Consider the following 16,672-nt stretch of genomic DNA (forward strand, 5'->3'; position numbering starts at 1 on the left):
GCCCCAACGCCCCAATCGGCCATGCTCTGAGCCCAACCTGGGGCTGCACCTAGGGATGGGGCCTGCCCTCTGCCACCTGGGAGCAGGCCTAAGCCAGCAGGTCGTTATCTCCCAAGGGGTCCCAGACTGCGAGAGGGCACAGGCCGGGCTGAGGGACCCCTCCACCCCCCGAGTGCACAAATTTTTGTGCACCAGGCCTCTAGTTTAAATATAAGATTTAACTTTTTACTTGCAAATTTCTAACTTTAGATGTTTTAGAGATGGTTCTATAACAAAGCTTAGGTCTATGTATAAATCAAGTTGTCACAAATTTTATCCTTTTGAAGGAATCATTTAAGCTTATCTAGGTCTTAATAAAGTCTGTATTAAATTCCAAAAGTGATTTATTACTCTTTCTTTCATACCTGGTACAAGAACAGGAATGTGCTGTGTTAGGGCCCCAGGCAACACATTTACCAGTTCAGTTAACATGTTAAAACAGCACTGTCGAGTCTTCACACTTTTTTCTTTCATCTGTTTGTGCAAAGCTTTAACAATGTTGGGAACCTGTAATTATCACACATTCATTAGCTGTTTCAGCTACTGGTATTTCTTCAGTACATGCAACACAAATTACAGTGGATGAAGAGAATGGGAAGAACTTATCTTTTTTTGTTAAATGCCTAATTCCTCTAACTGCTAACAAGACTATTAGATATAAACTTTGCTGCATCAATTCTGTTCTCTTGTAACTGTATTTGCTTGATACTGATAGAGAAATGCACAAGACTAAAATATAAATCTAACCAAATGACAAAATTTTCACCAAAACATTTAGAGCATAATTTATAATTTTTTTTTAACATGAATAACACGGAAAAGCATGAAAGGAAAAAAGAGACAAAATATGGAAAAGAAACCATTAAATGACTCCTCTTTTTTGCTTTTAGTTTGCCATTACAATGGCATCAACCTCATATCAAACAAGTAACATGGGCATGATTCAAAAATGTAAGCTTCTAAATTTTCTATCCTAATGTTCTGTTATTAAAACCTAAATAGGATATTTACTAATAAATCTTATGAATGCCAGGATATAGCTACATATCATATCAAACAATGATCTGAGAACTACACACAAAAGAAAACACCTAATTCATCCAACATAATCAGAATTCCCTGTGTTTTTACCTAATTTCTATACACTTATTCAAATGCTTATGTCACCCGTATACTTTATTCTTACTTCTTTCTATAATTAATCTTCAATGTTCACCTTTAAAGTTCACCACAAATCTTTTAAATTTGTACTACTTGAAAATAAGATAGATAGATAGATACGGTATATACATCCCATCCTCTGGTTTAGTTGTTTAATCTGGCTCACATGTTTTGTAATCTATAAAACTGGACAAATATGCATCCCACTGGGCTGCAACAGGGATTACACGTATGATAGGAAAATGCTTGGCACATACCAAATAGGAGCTATATAGCTGTAGTGTTTAGGATCTTAGAAAAGGTGACCTAAAGTGAAAATGTGTATTTTATTAATCATAAGAGCTGCCATTTACAAGTACTTACTATGTAGAAGGCACTACATTAAATGTTTACATAGATCATTTCTTCTATCACTACCTTAGCCTTAGGCAGACAGTTCTAAGTAAACCCTTATTACAAATGAAAAAAGTGAGGTTTAAAAAAATGAATAAATAATCTAGCCTGGCTGGCATGCCTCAGTGGTTGAGTGTCGCCCTATGAACCAGGAGGTCTCAGTTCAATTCCCAGTCAGGGCACATGCCCAGATTGCAGGCTAGATCCCCATGCAGGAGGCAGCCAATAAATGATTCTTTCTCATCAATGATGCCTTTCTCTCTCTCTCTCTCTTCCTTTCCCTTCCTCGCTGAAATCAATAAAAATATATTTCAAAAAAAGAATAAATAAACTTTCCAAGATCACATAGCTAAATTAGGAATGAAGCCAGTTATGAACGCAAGTGAGGAGTTAGAAGCCGCTAGGCAGTAAGGGACGGGACTATGAGGAGATAATATAAAGTGGAAATGCAGCTAACCCCTGCAGGCATGAGTAGGAACCAGTTCATCAGTCACACCCTTCGATGTAAAATTACAAGAATGAAGGGCCCTGATTATGAGGTGGACACACAGGGCCGGGAAAGTAAACGGGAACCCTGAAACTTAAAATGTGTATGGATGTTGCTAGGGCTGAATTTTTCGGATCAACCAATGGGAAGTTAGCAGGACATATTAACTCCTAGACAAGAAGCTTCCATGGCAACTTGTTTGGGTCCCCTCCCTGCAGCAGGGAGCTTTTCTGTAATAACATTTTGCTTTGCTCATCTCTTTGTCCATAAACTCATTCTTTGATTTCTCTAGACAATGAACTCAGACTCGAACAGAAAATTGGTATCACAAGTAGTCCGACCCCACTAAGATTTCTCCATTAATATCAAAGATAAAAATTACTTTACTGAATCATAAATTTTAATATTGTTTGTCCAGTAAAATCAAGAATACTTCAATCACAATAAACTATTTACAAGTAACATAATATGAACATACATAAACTACTATACAAACATATCTGAGAACTTTGTTTCACTAAAGATGTTCTGGAATTCACATTTCCACATTAAAAATACAATTTTAAAGATCACATTTACTAGCATGACTTTCAAAACCATACTTTTAAACTGACCTGACTCTGAAGCATTGTTAAAGGTGTTTCTCCCTGTTCCATTGCATCAGGGTCACACAGCCAACTTTGCACAGGACGAGTTTGTTTCAAAAGAGAAAGGTATGCATGAAAAACATCTGCCTTTACATTTTCTTCACGCTCTTTAAATCTGGATATCAGTGCAGGAGAGACTGTCTTGTAGAATTCTGCAAGCATTTCATGCCTTGTGCTAACGACAGCATCCAAGCACTTAGCAGCTGCACGTCTCACTTTCCAGCTCATGTCATCATCATCACTGTATTCATCATCACTCCCTAAAGAGAAGTTTTAACATTAGGCCATTAATCATAGGAAAGTTTATTGTTTAACACAGGAAGTAAATTCATAATTAAGATAATTTTCTAACTTTTCACTAACATAGGGAGTGGCTAAGTTTATAAAGAACTAGAACTTAAACAGACACAGTTAACTTTGATAAATTAACCTCTAAATAAAAATGATCATAATTATGTTTTTTGTGGGTTTTTTTTAATCCTCACCTGAGGATATTTTTCCATTGATTTTTAGGGAGAGTGGAAGAGAGGGAAACAGACAAAAAGAAATATCAATGTGAGAGAAACACACCAACTTGTTGCCTCCTGCATGAGCCCTGACCAGGGCCTGGGCCAGGGAGAAGCCTGCAACCAAGGTACGTACCCTTGACTGAAATTGAACCCAGGACCCTTTGGTTCACAGGCAGATGCTCTATCCACTGAGCCAAACTGGCTAAGGGCACAATTATGTTTTTAATTTGTTAAACATTTTGTCATTTATAGTGAGTAATGAGCTGCTTATTAACCCTTTAAAATCATTAACACATTAAACTTATTTAGAACAAAAATATCTGTAAAATCGTATATGCCCCAGTCTTTTAAACGATTTGAATTAAAGTTCAAAATCAAACAATCAGAGTTTATTAGATAACTAGTGGTCGGTGCACAGATTCGTGCACATTGAAAAGAAATTAATTAGAAGAACTTTTTTTTAATATATCATTATTTGTCCTTTCTCTATAATAGAAGTATCAGAGATTAAAGGAAATTAGTAAAATGTATATGAAATAATATATAAATTGGTTAATAAATAAATAACATGATATAACAACAACAGCAACAACAACTGCAGGAGGGATCACAGGAGGGCTCCAGGGCATGTCTGGCCCATCTCACCCAGTCCTAATTGGCCAGACCCCAGCAGCAAGCTAACCTACCGGTTGGAGCGTCTGCCCTCAGTGGTCAGTGTGCATCATAGCGACCAGTCGAACGGTCAGACACAGCATATTAGGCATAAATATATATAGATTCTTGAAATAGATTTTTGGCTATAGATGATGTGATAAGAAAAATGGCTATCAATCCCAGGACATTCTGTAGAACTAATTTTCTGGGGATAAAGAGAATTCTGACATCAGCTTTCTTTGCAACTACAACATTTTTCACTAAATGTGTTAATGGGGAGTTATTAGGAACAAATATGCATATTCTCAACCTTTCAAGATACTGTCTTAATGTAGTTTAAAGAACTACACTGTCTCAATTAAGAAAATTCTGCCCATATAACAATAGAGCATCATCTTCTCCAAACTCCTATTAAGCCTTGAAACAATATTCTAACCATAAGCATTAATAATTCCATTTATTTATGTATACCTGATAACTTTTTTGTGTGTGAAATCTCTGAAAATTATTTCCTTCTAACACCATCAGTTTGATGAATCAGTTGGGTAACACAAAGTCAGGAGGATGGTAAAAATATTAACAGTTCTAAGGGCAGTCCAAAATTATCTAGTAAGAATTCTGCTATTCTTAGATAAGACTAAAGCCCCAAAATGATTCTTCACTGGGGGGAAAAATATCATCTCTTCATTGACTTATTTCCCAATTTGCCAGTGAAAGGTAAATGTAGCCTTAGAAAATCCTAGGATGTATAATAAAATTGTCCAATCTCTAAAAGTTTACTAAATTTCCTTTTAGCACATTATAGGAAAACCCAACCAAATACTGCTAAACCCAAGGCATTTGATTTATTCACTAATACCTACTGGAATAAAAATTACAAGGTGCTATTAAAATAGACTATTTAAAAGCAAATAAATAAGTGAAGTTTTTCTCACAGCAACTCAACTACGGGAATAACTTTGTAGGAATTCATTTTATTTAAAAAAAGCTTGTAAAAATTCAAGCATCCTAGTCACTGAAATTTTAATATGTAAATTGATAAAGCAGCTGAAGTTGGTTTATTTTCCAATGTAAGTGCACTAAAAGCCAACAATCCAAACCTGGAATATATACTGCTACAGTTTCTTTCAAATGATATCCTATTAGAAGCTAAGATTTCCCTTATTGAGTGCCTACTGTGTGTCAAGTACCATCCTAGGCACTAGGATAAAGCAATCAATAACGAACTAAAATGAAAATCTCTGCATTCATGAAGCTGACATCCTGCTAAGTGGAAAATAATTACAAAATGTCTGGAAGTGATTAAGTGTATTTAAAAAAATAAAAGTGCTGAAGAGAGAGATTAAGAGTATAAAATAAGGGAAAAGCCCTAAGATGGGGGGAGGGGGAGAGAGGAGAGAAAAGTGAAAAAAAGTCATCAGGTATAACCCCAAAGTTTTTGGTCTGAGAAACTAAAAAAAAATGGAGGTGCCATTCTGAGATGGAAAAGGCTAAAGAAACAGGTTAGGCAGGGGATGGAAGAAAGGCTGGGGAGAAGATAGTTTAATAGACATCTAAGCAGCAAACAAAACAGCTGTATACAAGAACCTAGAATTCATAGGAAAGGTCTCAGATAAAGATGAAATTTGGATTTTCAGCTAGAAGACTAGACAAGATAAACAAAAACATCCTATCTAATAATAGACAAACATGGTAATTGTCCGTACCTTCACTACGCCTCCCATGGGCTAATCAGCATGATATGCAAATTAACCAACAAAGATGGCGGCTAATTTGCATATTGCAGGCAGGGTGGGCGAGCGAGAGCCGCCATCGGGGCCCCCATGTGCCACCTAAGCCCCGCCCCCAGCCGGGACCTGCCTGTGCGGCCCTGGGCGGCGGGGCTTGGCGGTGCGATCAGCCCGAGGAAGCCCTATTCTTGCAGGAATTTTCCTGCAACGGGCTTCTAGTGAGAGTATAAGAGAGAAGTTCAAGGATTGAGCCCCATAACACTCCAAATCAGTGGTCAGGGTGATCAGAGGACCAATATGGAGCCCGAGTAGTAATCACAAAAATAGGACTAAGACCAGGAGAGTGTGGGTTGTATTCTGAATGTTAAATAAAGAAATGCTGCTGAGACTGAGTAACAGGCAGAGGCAAACATTTGAGATCACTGGCAATCTTGTCCATCAATGGAAAACTAAATTCAAGAGAGAAGGGGAAGAAAAGAACTGGAGAGCCTTCTTTTAAGGAGTTCTGCTGTAAAGGAGAAAAATTGGGCAGTAGTGGCTAGAGCATAATATGGGGTTTAGAGGAGTTTTTTGTAAGTTGTTTTTTTGTTTTGTTTTTAAAATATTAATGAAATTACAGAATTTAGAGGAAAGTCATTATGTAAATTCCCTCAAAGAATCAAATGAAAAAGTATTATAAGAAATAACAGGAAATCCACCAACCTATATACCTAGTAACTTATCCATTTAAACATCTCTATTATGATTCTCTTAAAACAAGCAAACAAGAAAACATGAACAACCCCTATGTCCTTAAGTGCTACTCCTTTCCAGAGTAGATACCATGACATAAATTTTAAATAATAGCAACACATAAACTTTAAGAGCCTCAGAAATGTTTAGATTATTCATGAATAATCTAAAGTTAAATAGAGCCTCAAACAACATTAAGGATTGTTCATGAAAGTACCTATGTATCAAACCAACCACACTACTCTGAATATGTATATCTGTACGTATAGCTATAAAAATAACATTCATTTCCCTCATTACGTAAAAATTTGAAGAACAATGATGGACAAAAATCTAATTGCTAGCCATGAGGAAAATGTTACATTTTTTCCTGTATATTTTTAAAAAATAAAAAAACAAAAACAAAACCCACAGGCCCAAAATGTCATCATTGTTGTTAAAAGTCCATGATACCAAATCTAAATTTAATACCTGATCTAACTGCAGTTTCAATCTGAAACATCAATCTTAAATAACTACAATGGAATATTCTGGTTAAGCACCAGTAAACTAATTTGTCACATAGGCCTTCTCCATCCTCCACAAAAGAGGGAATCTGCATAAATGAAAAACCTTCCCCTAAGAAAAGAAGTCCAAGCCCCCAAATAATCCTTTCTTTTCTTTTGCTAATAACTTCTTTGCCCCACTCTTCTTCCTATAAGAACCTTCTATTTTGTACAACTCTCAGAGTCCTTCTAGTTGCTAGATTAATAAATACCTCAATTAAAGCCAATTAGCCCTTCTAATTGCTAGATTCATAACTCCCTTAATTAAAGCCAATTAAAATCTTCAAATTTACTGGGCTGAAGTTTCTTTTGTAATGAAATAAAACTAGGATACAGTAATTCCTGTTATCTACTATTTTATTCAACTTATTAACTGCTTTAGTAAATATTTTTCTACATAACTTTGAAAATACTGTATAACAATACCTGATTTTCCCATAATTAAATCAATTTGCTATTGTTAAATATTGAGGTCATTTCCATTCATTATTATCCTATCTAATAATAGACAAACATGGTAATTAACCGTACCTCTGACACGCTTCCCATTGGCTAATCAGGGTGATATGCAAATTAACTGCCAACAAAGATGGCAGCCGGCAGCCAGGCAGCTGAAGCGAATAGGAGGCTTGCTTGCTTCAGTGATGGAGCAAGCCAAGGTTCCCCGCCTGCCTTGCCGGCATCTGAGCTTGCAAGCTTCAGTCACCCACCAGCCTGAAAACGGCCCTCAGCCCCTCACCCAGACTGGCCAGGCACCCCAGTGGGGACCCCTACCCTGAAGGGGGTGTGACCAGCTTCAAACAGCCATCATCCCGTCATGCAGGCTGGCCAGGCAACCGAGCGGGACCCCCACCCTGATCCAGGACACCCTTGAGGGCAAACCAGGCAGCCCCGACCCGTGCACCAGGGCTCTATCCTATAGTAAAAGAGTAATATCCAAACTGACCCTAACAGTAAAAGGACTGGGAATGACTGGTCACTATGACATACACTGACCACCAGGGGGCAGACGCTCAGTGCAGGAGCTGCCCTATAGTGGTCAGGGCACTCTCACATGGGAGGAGCTCTCTACTCAGCCACAAACCAGGCTGATGGCTGCCAGTACAGCGGTGGTGGTGGGAGCCTCTCCTGCCTCCTCAGTAGCACTAAGGATGTCCGACTGCAGTTTAGGCCTGCTCCCTGCTGGCAAGTGGACATTCCCCGAGGGCTGCCGGGCTGCCAGAGGGATGTCTGATTGCCATCTTAGGCCCAATCCCCCTGGGGAGCGGGCCTAAGTCAGCAAGTGGTCATCCCCTGAGGGGTCCCACACTGTGAGAGGGCACAGACAGGGCTGAGGGGACCACCCCCATACCCCCCGCCCCGTGCACAAATTTTTGTGCACCGGGCCTCTAGTCCTATCTAATAAAAGAGAAACATGGTAATTAGTGTACGACCGCTACCCTTCCCATTGACTAATCAGCGAGATATGCAAATTAACTGCCAGCCAAGATGGCGGCCAGCAGCAAGGCAGCTCAAAGCTAACATGAGGCTTGCTTGCTTCAGTGACAGAGGAAACCAATGTTCCCCACCTGCCTTGCCGGACTCTGAGCCTGCAGTTTGAAACATTGTTGCAAATATAGAAGCTAAACAAAACCCCAGAAACCTGCTTTCAACCCACCCGGATCTCAGAGCTGGAGGTGATACAGTGGTTTGATTATAGAACCCAAACAAACCAGATACCTGCTTTCAGCAACAGAGGCCTCAGAGCTGGAGCCAGAGCTAAAGCTGGCCCAGAATAAAAGAAGAAAAAAGGGAGCAGTTGGGAGCTTCAGTCACCCAACAGCCTGAAAACAGCCCTCAGCCCCTCACCCAGACGGGCCAGGCACCCCAGTGGGGACCCCCACCCTGAAGGGGGTGTGACCAGCTGCAAATAGCCATCATCCCCTCACCCAGGCTGGCCAGACACCCCAGTGGGGACCCCCACCCTGATCCAGGACACCCTTCAGGGCAAACCATCCAACCCCCACCCGTGCACCAGGCCTCTATCCTATATAATAAAAGGGTAATATGCCTCCCAGCACCGGGATCAGCAGAGCCGCGAGGCCTCCCAGCCCCTGATCGCCCTGTGGCTCTGTGTGTGACAGGGGGTGGGGCCACAACCTCCCTATCCGCCCTGCACTGTTCGTGACAGGGGAAGGCGCCCCAAACCCCTGATCAGCCCTGCTCTGTGCCTGATACAGGGGAGCTCCCCAATCCCCTGATTGCCCTGCGGCTCTGTGTGTGACAGGGTGAGGCGCCCCAACCCCCTGATCGGCCCTGCTCTGTGTGTGACAGGGGGTGGCACCGCAACCTCCCCATCGACCCTTTCTTGAGTGTGACAGTGGGTGGTGTCCCAAACTCCCAATTGGCCCTACCCTGAGCGTGACTGAGGGTGGCATCGCAACCTCCTGATCCGCCCTGCTCTGTGCATGACAGGGTGCGGCGCCCCAACTCCCCAATTGGCCCTGCTCTGAGCCCGACCAGGGGCTGCACCTAGGGATTGGCCCTGCCCTCTGCCACCCGGGAGCAGGCCTAAGCCAGCAGGGCGTTATCTCCCGAGTGGTCCCAGACTGCGAGAGGGCACAGGCGGGGCTGAGGGACGCCCCCTTCCCCCGAGTGCACAAATTTTTGTGCACCAGGCCTCTAGTCCTATATAATAAAAATCTAATATGCAAATTGACTGAACACAGAACGACTGGTAGTTATGATGTGCACTGACCACCAGGGAGCAGATGCTCAATGCAGGAACTGCCCCCAGCCCACAGGACAGCCAAGTCGGGTATTAGCAGGAGGGTCTGCATGATTGCAGAAGGAGGCAACTGGCAGTGGGGGGGTAGGGCCGGCCGGTTAGTGGGCTGGTGGTGCCAGGCTGGCCAAGGCAGGTACCAATCAGGGCACCCTGACCACACCACAGATAGGCCCTGATCGCTGGCTAGGCCTAGGGACCCTAGGCCTCTAGTAAATAATAAATAGTGCAACTTGGGGTAAGAAATCAACTCCATCTGTAACACTGGTCTTTTATGAAAATTTAACAAATATCTTCTATTTAATTTGAAATACCTTGGTCATCATCATCACCACCATCTGCATCCATGGCATTTTCATCTTCATCTTCATCATCGTAATTATAATTCGGATCGTAGGTAAGATATTTAAGACAAATATTTATTATGGTAGAAACATGAGGATATACTTCCTTAGGACATCTGAAGAAAGAAACAAAAACTAGCTTGAGTAACTACTTTTCTCCTTGATTCAATATCTGCTGTTTTGCTTTGTTACTAGACTTTTTCTTAACCTTTAATATAGCACAGGAAAGTGGAACCCAGACTTTTCAACACCAATGACCCTACATCTTTTCTTCCACTGGATTCATTTTGAAAAGATTTACTTTAGCCTTCACATTTAAAAACATCTAAGTCAGAATGATGTTTATTTTTTTAAAAATATTTTTATTGATTTCAGAGAGGAACTGCGAGGGAGAGGGAGAAACATCAATGATGAGAGAAAATCATTGATCATCTGCCTCCTGCACACCCCCCACTAGGGATCAAGCCCACAACCCAGGTATGTGCCCTGACCAGGAATCAAACCATGACCTTCTGGTTCATAGGTCAACACTCAACCACTGAGCTACACCAGCCAGGCCAGAATGATTTTTATAATAAATGGTCAGAATTAATGTGGGATAGAATAGAAAGAAATACGCATACAGTAGTCCTTCCTTTATCCATGGGTTTATGTTCCAAGACCTCCCCAGTTTGTACTACAGACACTACTGAACTATACACACACACACACACACACACACACGTGTGTGTGTTTTCCCTATACATCATACATACACTTATATGACTTTTCTTTGGCATATCGGAATTGCCAGCATTACTACTCTTACATTTGAGGGTCATTACATTCATGTGCTACATAACAACTTTTCGGTCAATAAAGTACCTCATGTATGATGACAGTGGTCCCATCCTGTATAATAAAAGCCTAATACACAAATTGTCCCCTCGACAGGGAGTACGAGAGGGAGTTCAACCAGGGGGTGGAACAGGCTGGCCAACCACCCTACGGCTCCTCTCCCCAGCCACCCCGCCCCAGCTGGCAACGATGGCAGGCAGCCGGGGAAGGGAGGCCCCGGCCGGCAGATGGCATCCGCTAGGGATGCTACCTGTGCACGAATTTTGTGCACTGGGCCTCTAGTAAGATTATAATGCTGAAAAACTATCGCCGTCTTAATGCGATGCATTTCACAAAGACTTACCACTGTTACAACTGTTTACAGTATTCTGTAAAGTAACATGCTGAATAGGTTTATAGCCTAGGAATTGTAGTGGAACAGAATTTATCACCCCAAAATATGTCTTTTTAGCATAAGGATTATATTAAGCTGGTTAATTTTAAGAAATAGCAGATATGAGAAGCTCTGAAGACCAAGTACAAAGTACCCTTTGTAAAAGATATTTACATTTATAAGGGAAATCTCTATTTGTAATGGTTTCTCCCTGGCTATACCAGGAAGAGGGTTTAGCCAGGGAGAAACTTGTATCAATGAAGGCGGCCAGAACTCAAATCTTTATAACAAACTTACTCTTGTTTATCTTGCTTCTCCTGGTAACATCCCCAAACTGACTGCTCTCACACCTAACATCTTTTCTCTTCAACTAAAGATGGTATATCTAAGGGGTGTATCTTCAACCATTTTGATAAGTCAGTTTTCGTGGGTCTCTCCCATGTAGACATGAGATACACATGTTATTAAACTTTGTTTCTTTTTCTTTTAATATATTTTATTGATTTTTTACAGAGAGGAAGGGAAAGGGAAAGTTAGAAACATCGATGAGAGAGAATCATCCATCAGCAGCCTCCTGCACACCCCCTACTGGGGATGTGCTTGCAACCAAGGTACATGCCCTTGACCGGAATCGAACCTGGGACCCTTCAGTCCCCAGCCTGATGATCTATCAGTGAGCCAAACAGGCTAGGGCTGTTTTTTTCTTGTTAATCTATCTTATTACATGGAGTCTCAACTAAAAACCTAGAAGGATAGAGAGAAAATTATTTTTCCTCCTCTACAGAGCAATAGGCTATATTCTACATGGTCTCAGTATGTGGTGGGCTATACCACCTAGGTTTGTGTAAGTGCACTCTGATGTTTGCACAAGGAGGAAATCATCTTAAGAAGAAATATCTCGCCAAAAAACCGGTTTGGCTCAGTGGATAGAGCGTCGGCCTGCGGACTGAAAAGTCCCAGGTTCGATTCCGGTCAAGGGCATGTACCTGGGGTGCGGGCACATCCCCAGAGAGAAGTGTGCAGGAGGCAGCTGATCGATGTTTCTCTCTCATCTATGTTTCCAACTCTCTATCTCCCTTCCTCTCTGTAAAAAATCAATGAAATATATTTAAAAAAAAAAAAAAGAAATATCCCAGAATATACCCCCTTCATTAAGCAGCACATGTCTGTATTACAAAAAAAAAAAAAAAGCACACGCAACAGATAACAGAAACAGCTATTAACTAAAGGTCTGGTAGCATATACAGCATGGATATGCTGGACGAAGGGATGATTTGCATCCCCACAGGATGGTGCCAGATTTCATTAGGCTCCTCAAAACAGGGTGCAATTTAAAACTTATGACTTTTATATTTTTGGAATTTTCTATTTAATATTTTTGAACCAGTTGATAGTGGGTAACTGAAAATAGAAACCATGACTAAGGGGAGACTACTATATGCTGTATATTTCCAACATATGACTAGAGGATTAAGCCCATATGAACTTGCTCTCTTTAGCCATTAGGATTATTTGTGAAAATGTCAGTGTACATTCATCTAGGTTTGATTATCTAGCTGTATGTTAAGAAGAAAGAGCATATAAATGCCCCAAAATAAAGGAATAATTTGTTTCTCAATTAAAAGGACAAAAACGATTCCCACAATTTCTGATTTTAACAATTCGATGTGACTACAAAGCTACTTAGAACCACTGAGTGCACCAAGGTATTGCTGCAGATAACCAGAGAAGTCTCCAGACACTGTATTGTCAAGACACTGTCAATTCTAGGCAAAGAGGGGAAAACTCTGTTACATGGCCCCTTCTAGTACATAATTGCATTTCTTTCTTTCTTTTTTTTTTAATCAAGGTTTCTAATTGAGAACCACTGCCCTAGCAAAATGTATGTGACAGGCCTCAAAAACTATTGAAAAGTAATTCACTATACATTTATACATTTCTGGCCTGATTCCAGGCTGTCAGTAAAATAACCCATTTCTCCTCACCCACTTAATCTAGCTCTTATTATTTTAAAGAAAAAAATTTTATTTGAAAAAATAGAGATCTTAGTAACTTACCTTCTCACAAATGATTCAAAGGCTTGAATGCAGTACTCTCTTAACTCATCATCATCTACATTACAAAATTTTACCACCAAAGGAATTATCTTCTCAAGGTATTCACCTAAGAAAAGCATATTGGTTCTTAAAAACATTCATTAATACTTTTTTTAATTAAAGAAAACTTGAAAATATTTAAACATTACTTACCTATTCTATGACCAGCTTGCCTGCTAATAGCAGCAATACATTGTATGTAGGTTCTTGTTGTTGACATGGAATCATTTTTGGACAACTCTGACAAAAGATGTTCAATAAGATCTACAAAAACTATATTTCCACAGCTCATAACTAGATGGCCAAGAGCAATAATGGTTCTTTTCCTCACTGCAAGTCTAGGGCTGGTCAACTGGGGGAGTAGACAGGTCAGAATTGAAGGATGAAAATTAACAAGAAGTCCTCCTTGCCTTAAAAGAAAATTTTAAAAAAAAGAAAGAAAACAACAAATAAATTCAAGATGTTTGAGCATTACCGAAATATCTGGCCCCTGAACTCAATGTATTCAAAGAGTAAAAATTTACATGACATAATCCAAAATCAGAATGAAAGGACAACTAAATTCTTACTATCTCTACCAACCCAACTAAAAACTTGAGCTAAGTGAATGTAGTTTTGAAATTTGTATCCCTAAATTACCACCTTCTGGAATCTAAACCCCTATTATCCAACCAACTGACTTGGGAGTACATTGGGAGTACATTAAAATTTAAAATCACAATATGATTTTGTAATTTTCCCCTTCCCAGATCTATAAAACACTGTTCTCTATTGATAGCTTTTTCTTTTCTATTACAGCTCTTTCAGGGTTCACAACTCAAAGTATCTCTTTACTACCCCCTCTTTCCATTGTCTTTCTTCTACACATCTGTATACTAAATTTCACTTATACTGTTGCTCCAACTCTTTCTTCCAAATCATTTCACATATATGGTTCAATAAGTCAATAGCAGTCAAATATCTATGTGCCAAGACAATCCTGGTAAATCAAAGCACACAGAGGACAAAAAAGTCTAACTGAACTTTTAATACTTCCATTTTAAACCCTAAAACACACTATATTTGCAGTTAGTATTTAGTCTCACTCTGCCTTATATTATAGCCATTTGCATTCTAATCCCCTATTGTAGAGTATAAGCCAGTGATGGTGAACCTGACATGCGTGTCAGAGGTGACAAGCGAACTCATTTTTTTGGTTGATTTTTCTTTGTTAAATGGCATTTAAATATATAAAATATCAAAAATATAAATCTTCGTTTTACTATGGTTGCAAATACCAAAAAATTTCTATATGTGACACGGCACCAGAGTTAAGTTAGGGTTTTTCAAAATGCTGACACACTGAGCTCAAAAGGTTCACCATCACTGGTATAAGCTCTTTGTGTGTCAGGATGATACCTCTTCAATATGTACCACATGAAGTCATCTGATTATTTTCAAGTTGAAGTGCATTAGCCACAACTAACACACAAATAATGATGACATAGAATGATTATGAAAATCAAGGGTAAACTGAAATTGATAGGCCTTTTAAGGTATTTTCCCCTATGAGTTGTTTAGATCTTTGTATCTCCCCAAATTTGTCTTCCAGAGGAAAGTAGAAAAGCAACAAATGTATAAAGACAAGTTCCTTCCTCCTCAAAAACATGCAGTGTAAACTTGAAGTTTACAAACATTAACTGAAAAATTTGCCATGCCTATACATCTTATCTCAGTAGATCATTGTATTCATGAATATAAGAGTAAAATAAAACATAAAAACTTTGCTGAAATATTTTAAAATCACAAATTTATTTTTCCGATTCCTAACCACACACATTTACAAAACAGCCACAATTTAAACATGAATAATTCTATACCAAGTTCTATTATACTTATCAGAAGTTTTTAATAAATGCACATCATATTTATATTACAACTAATACAAATTATAGGCACGTTTACCTGCTCAACATATCAGCCATAATATCCAAGGCTTCTAGCTGAACAGAGACATCTTCCTGCTTTGCTATCGCACTGGTAAGACGTCCAGTAATTTTTTTACATACATTGGCAGCTAATGCAGAGCCTGCATGAATAAGAAACCAATAATAATTTCAAGGCAAGTATTTTAAATTCCACCTTATACTCATGGAAGTTGCCAAACATTCAACAACTTTAAACTTGATTATGAGACTGATTCAAGAGGTCCGTGTCACAAAATTATGCATTGCAAAATAGGTTTCTCAATAAAATAATTTATTAGACACTCACAAAATAAGAGATAGTAATTGCAGAAAGAGTACGTGACCCAGGGAAAACAATATCGATTCAGATAGGCTCTCCTGGACATCAATTTCTATTCATGGCATAAATGCCAATTATGGAGTCAGTAGTAGCTGTAAGTGCTTGGAAAGCAGCAATGAGATTTTTCTCTATTGAAGTCTTCTTTACCAGTAAACTAGACTTTTAAATTTTAGTGAATTTTAAAAACTAATGATCAAACACAAACAAAAATCAACATGGTTTATTAAAAAAGAGATAACTGTAATCTCCAACAAAATTCATTCCAATCCAAAGATTCTATAACTTCATTATAAAGTGAAAATGTTGTTCCAGAGAACTCATAAATCATGGTTATTATTGTAAAGTAGATTTGGGTTTTTAAAAAGTGGGAGAGAAAAAATTTTTGCAAGAATCTGAATGGTTAACAACAAGAAATCAGCTAAAAACAAACGTGTTTCAATAAAAAAAAAATAAGGAAAATATCAATATAGTTAATACAATTATAAATAACTCACTTGAGTTAGTGAAATAATTGCAGTTTTAAGGTTATTATTTATTTTTTTAATTTATGTTATGTTTTTATTGATTTCAGAGAGGAAGGAAAAGGGAGAGAGAAACATCAATGATGAGAGAGAATCATTGATCGGCTGCCTCCTGAATGTCCCCTACTGGGGATGGAGCCAACAACCTGGGCATGTGCTCTTGACCAGAATCGAGCCTGGGACTCTTCAGTCCTCAGGCTGACGCTCTATCCACTGAGCCAAATGGCTAGGGCGAGTTTTAAGGTTTTTAAAATTATCAAGTAGTTTAAGAGATTCAATCTTACCTAAAGATACTAGTAAACGGAACTATTTCACAGCTATCTTAATAGTGTTCAATGTTTTATATCATAAATTCTAAAGCAAAGCAAAATTAATATTGAAAATAAAGAGCGAATCAGAAATAGCTCATGATTTTGATTATCTTTTGCCTCATTGCATAGGATGACATAACTATTCTATAGTCATGGTACATCCTATCTAATAATAGACAAACATGGTAATTAACTGTACCTACGCTACACCTCCCATGGGCCAATCAGCGCAATATGCAAATT

The 16,672-nt window shown here is 39.1% G+C and overlaps 1 protein-coding gene across 2 annotated transcripts in view; it reads right to left on the minus strand.

Moving 5' to 3' along the window:
* Positions 1–16,672, minus strand: part of CAND1 (cullin-associated and neddylation-dissociated 1) — a 58,084-nt gene that overhangs the window by 12,088 nt on the left and 29,324 nt on the right. For both annotated transcript variants that reach the window (XM_006753771.2, XM_015565054.1), the window contains exons 5-10: positions 15,256–15,379; positions 13,465–13,721; positions 13,273–13,378; positions 9,976–10,121; positions 2,695–2,987; positions 405–546 (exon numbers count right to left, since the gene is read on the minus strand). In XM_006753771.2, the coding sequence (XP_006753834.1) occupies positions 405–546; positions 2,695–2,987; positions 9,976–10,121; positions 13,273–13,378; positions 13,465–13,721; positions 15,256–15,379 (1,068 nt within the window). The remainder of the gene's footprint in view (positions 1–404; positions 547–2,694; positions 2,988–9,975; positions 10,122–13,272; positions 13,379–13,464; positions 13,722–15,255; positions 15,380–16,672) is intronic.

Source organism: Myotis davidii, unplaced genomic scaffold (assembly GCF_000327345.1).
Source record: "Myotis davidii unplaced genomic scaffold, ASM32734v1 scaffold792, whole genome shotgun sequence".
Lineage (NCBI taxonomy): Eukaryota > Metazoa > Chordata > Mammalia > Chiroptera > Vespertilionidae > Myotis > Myotis davidii.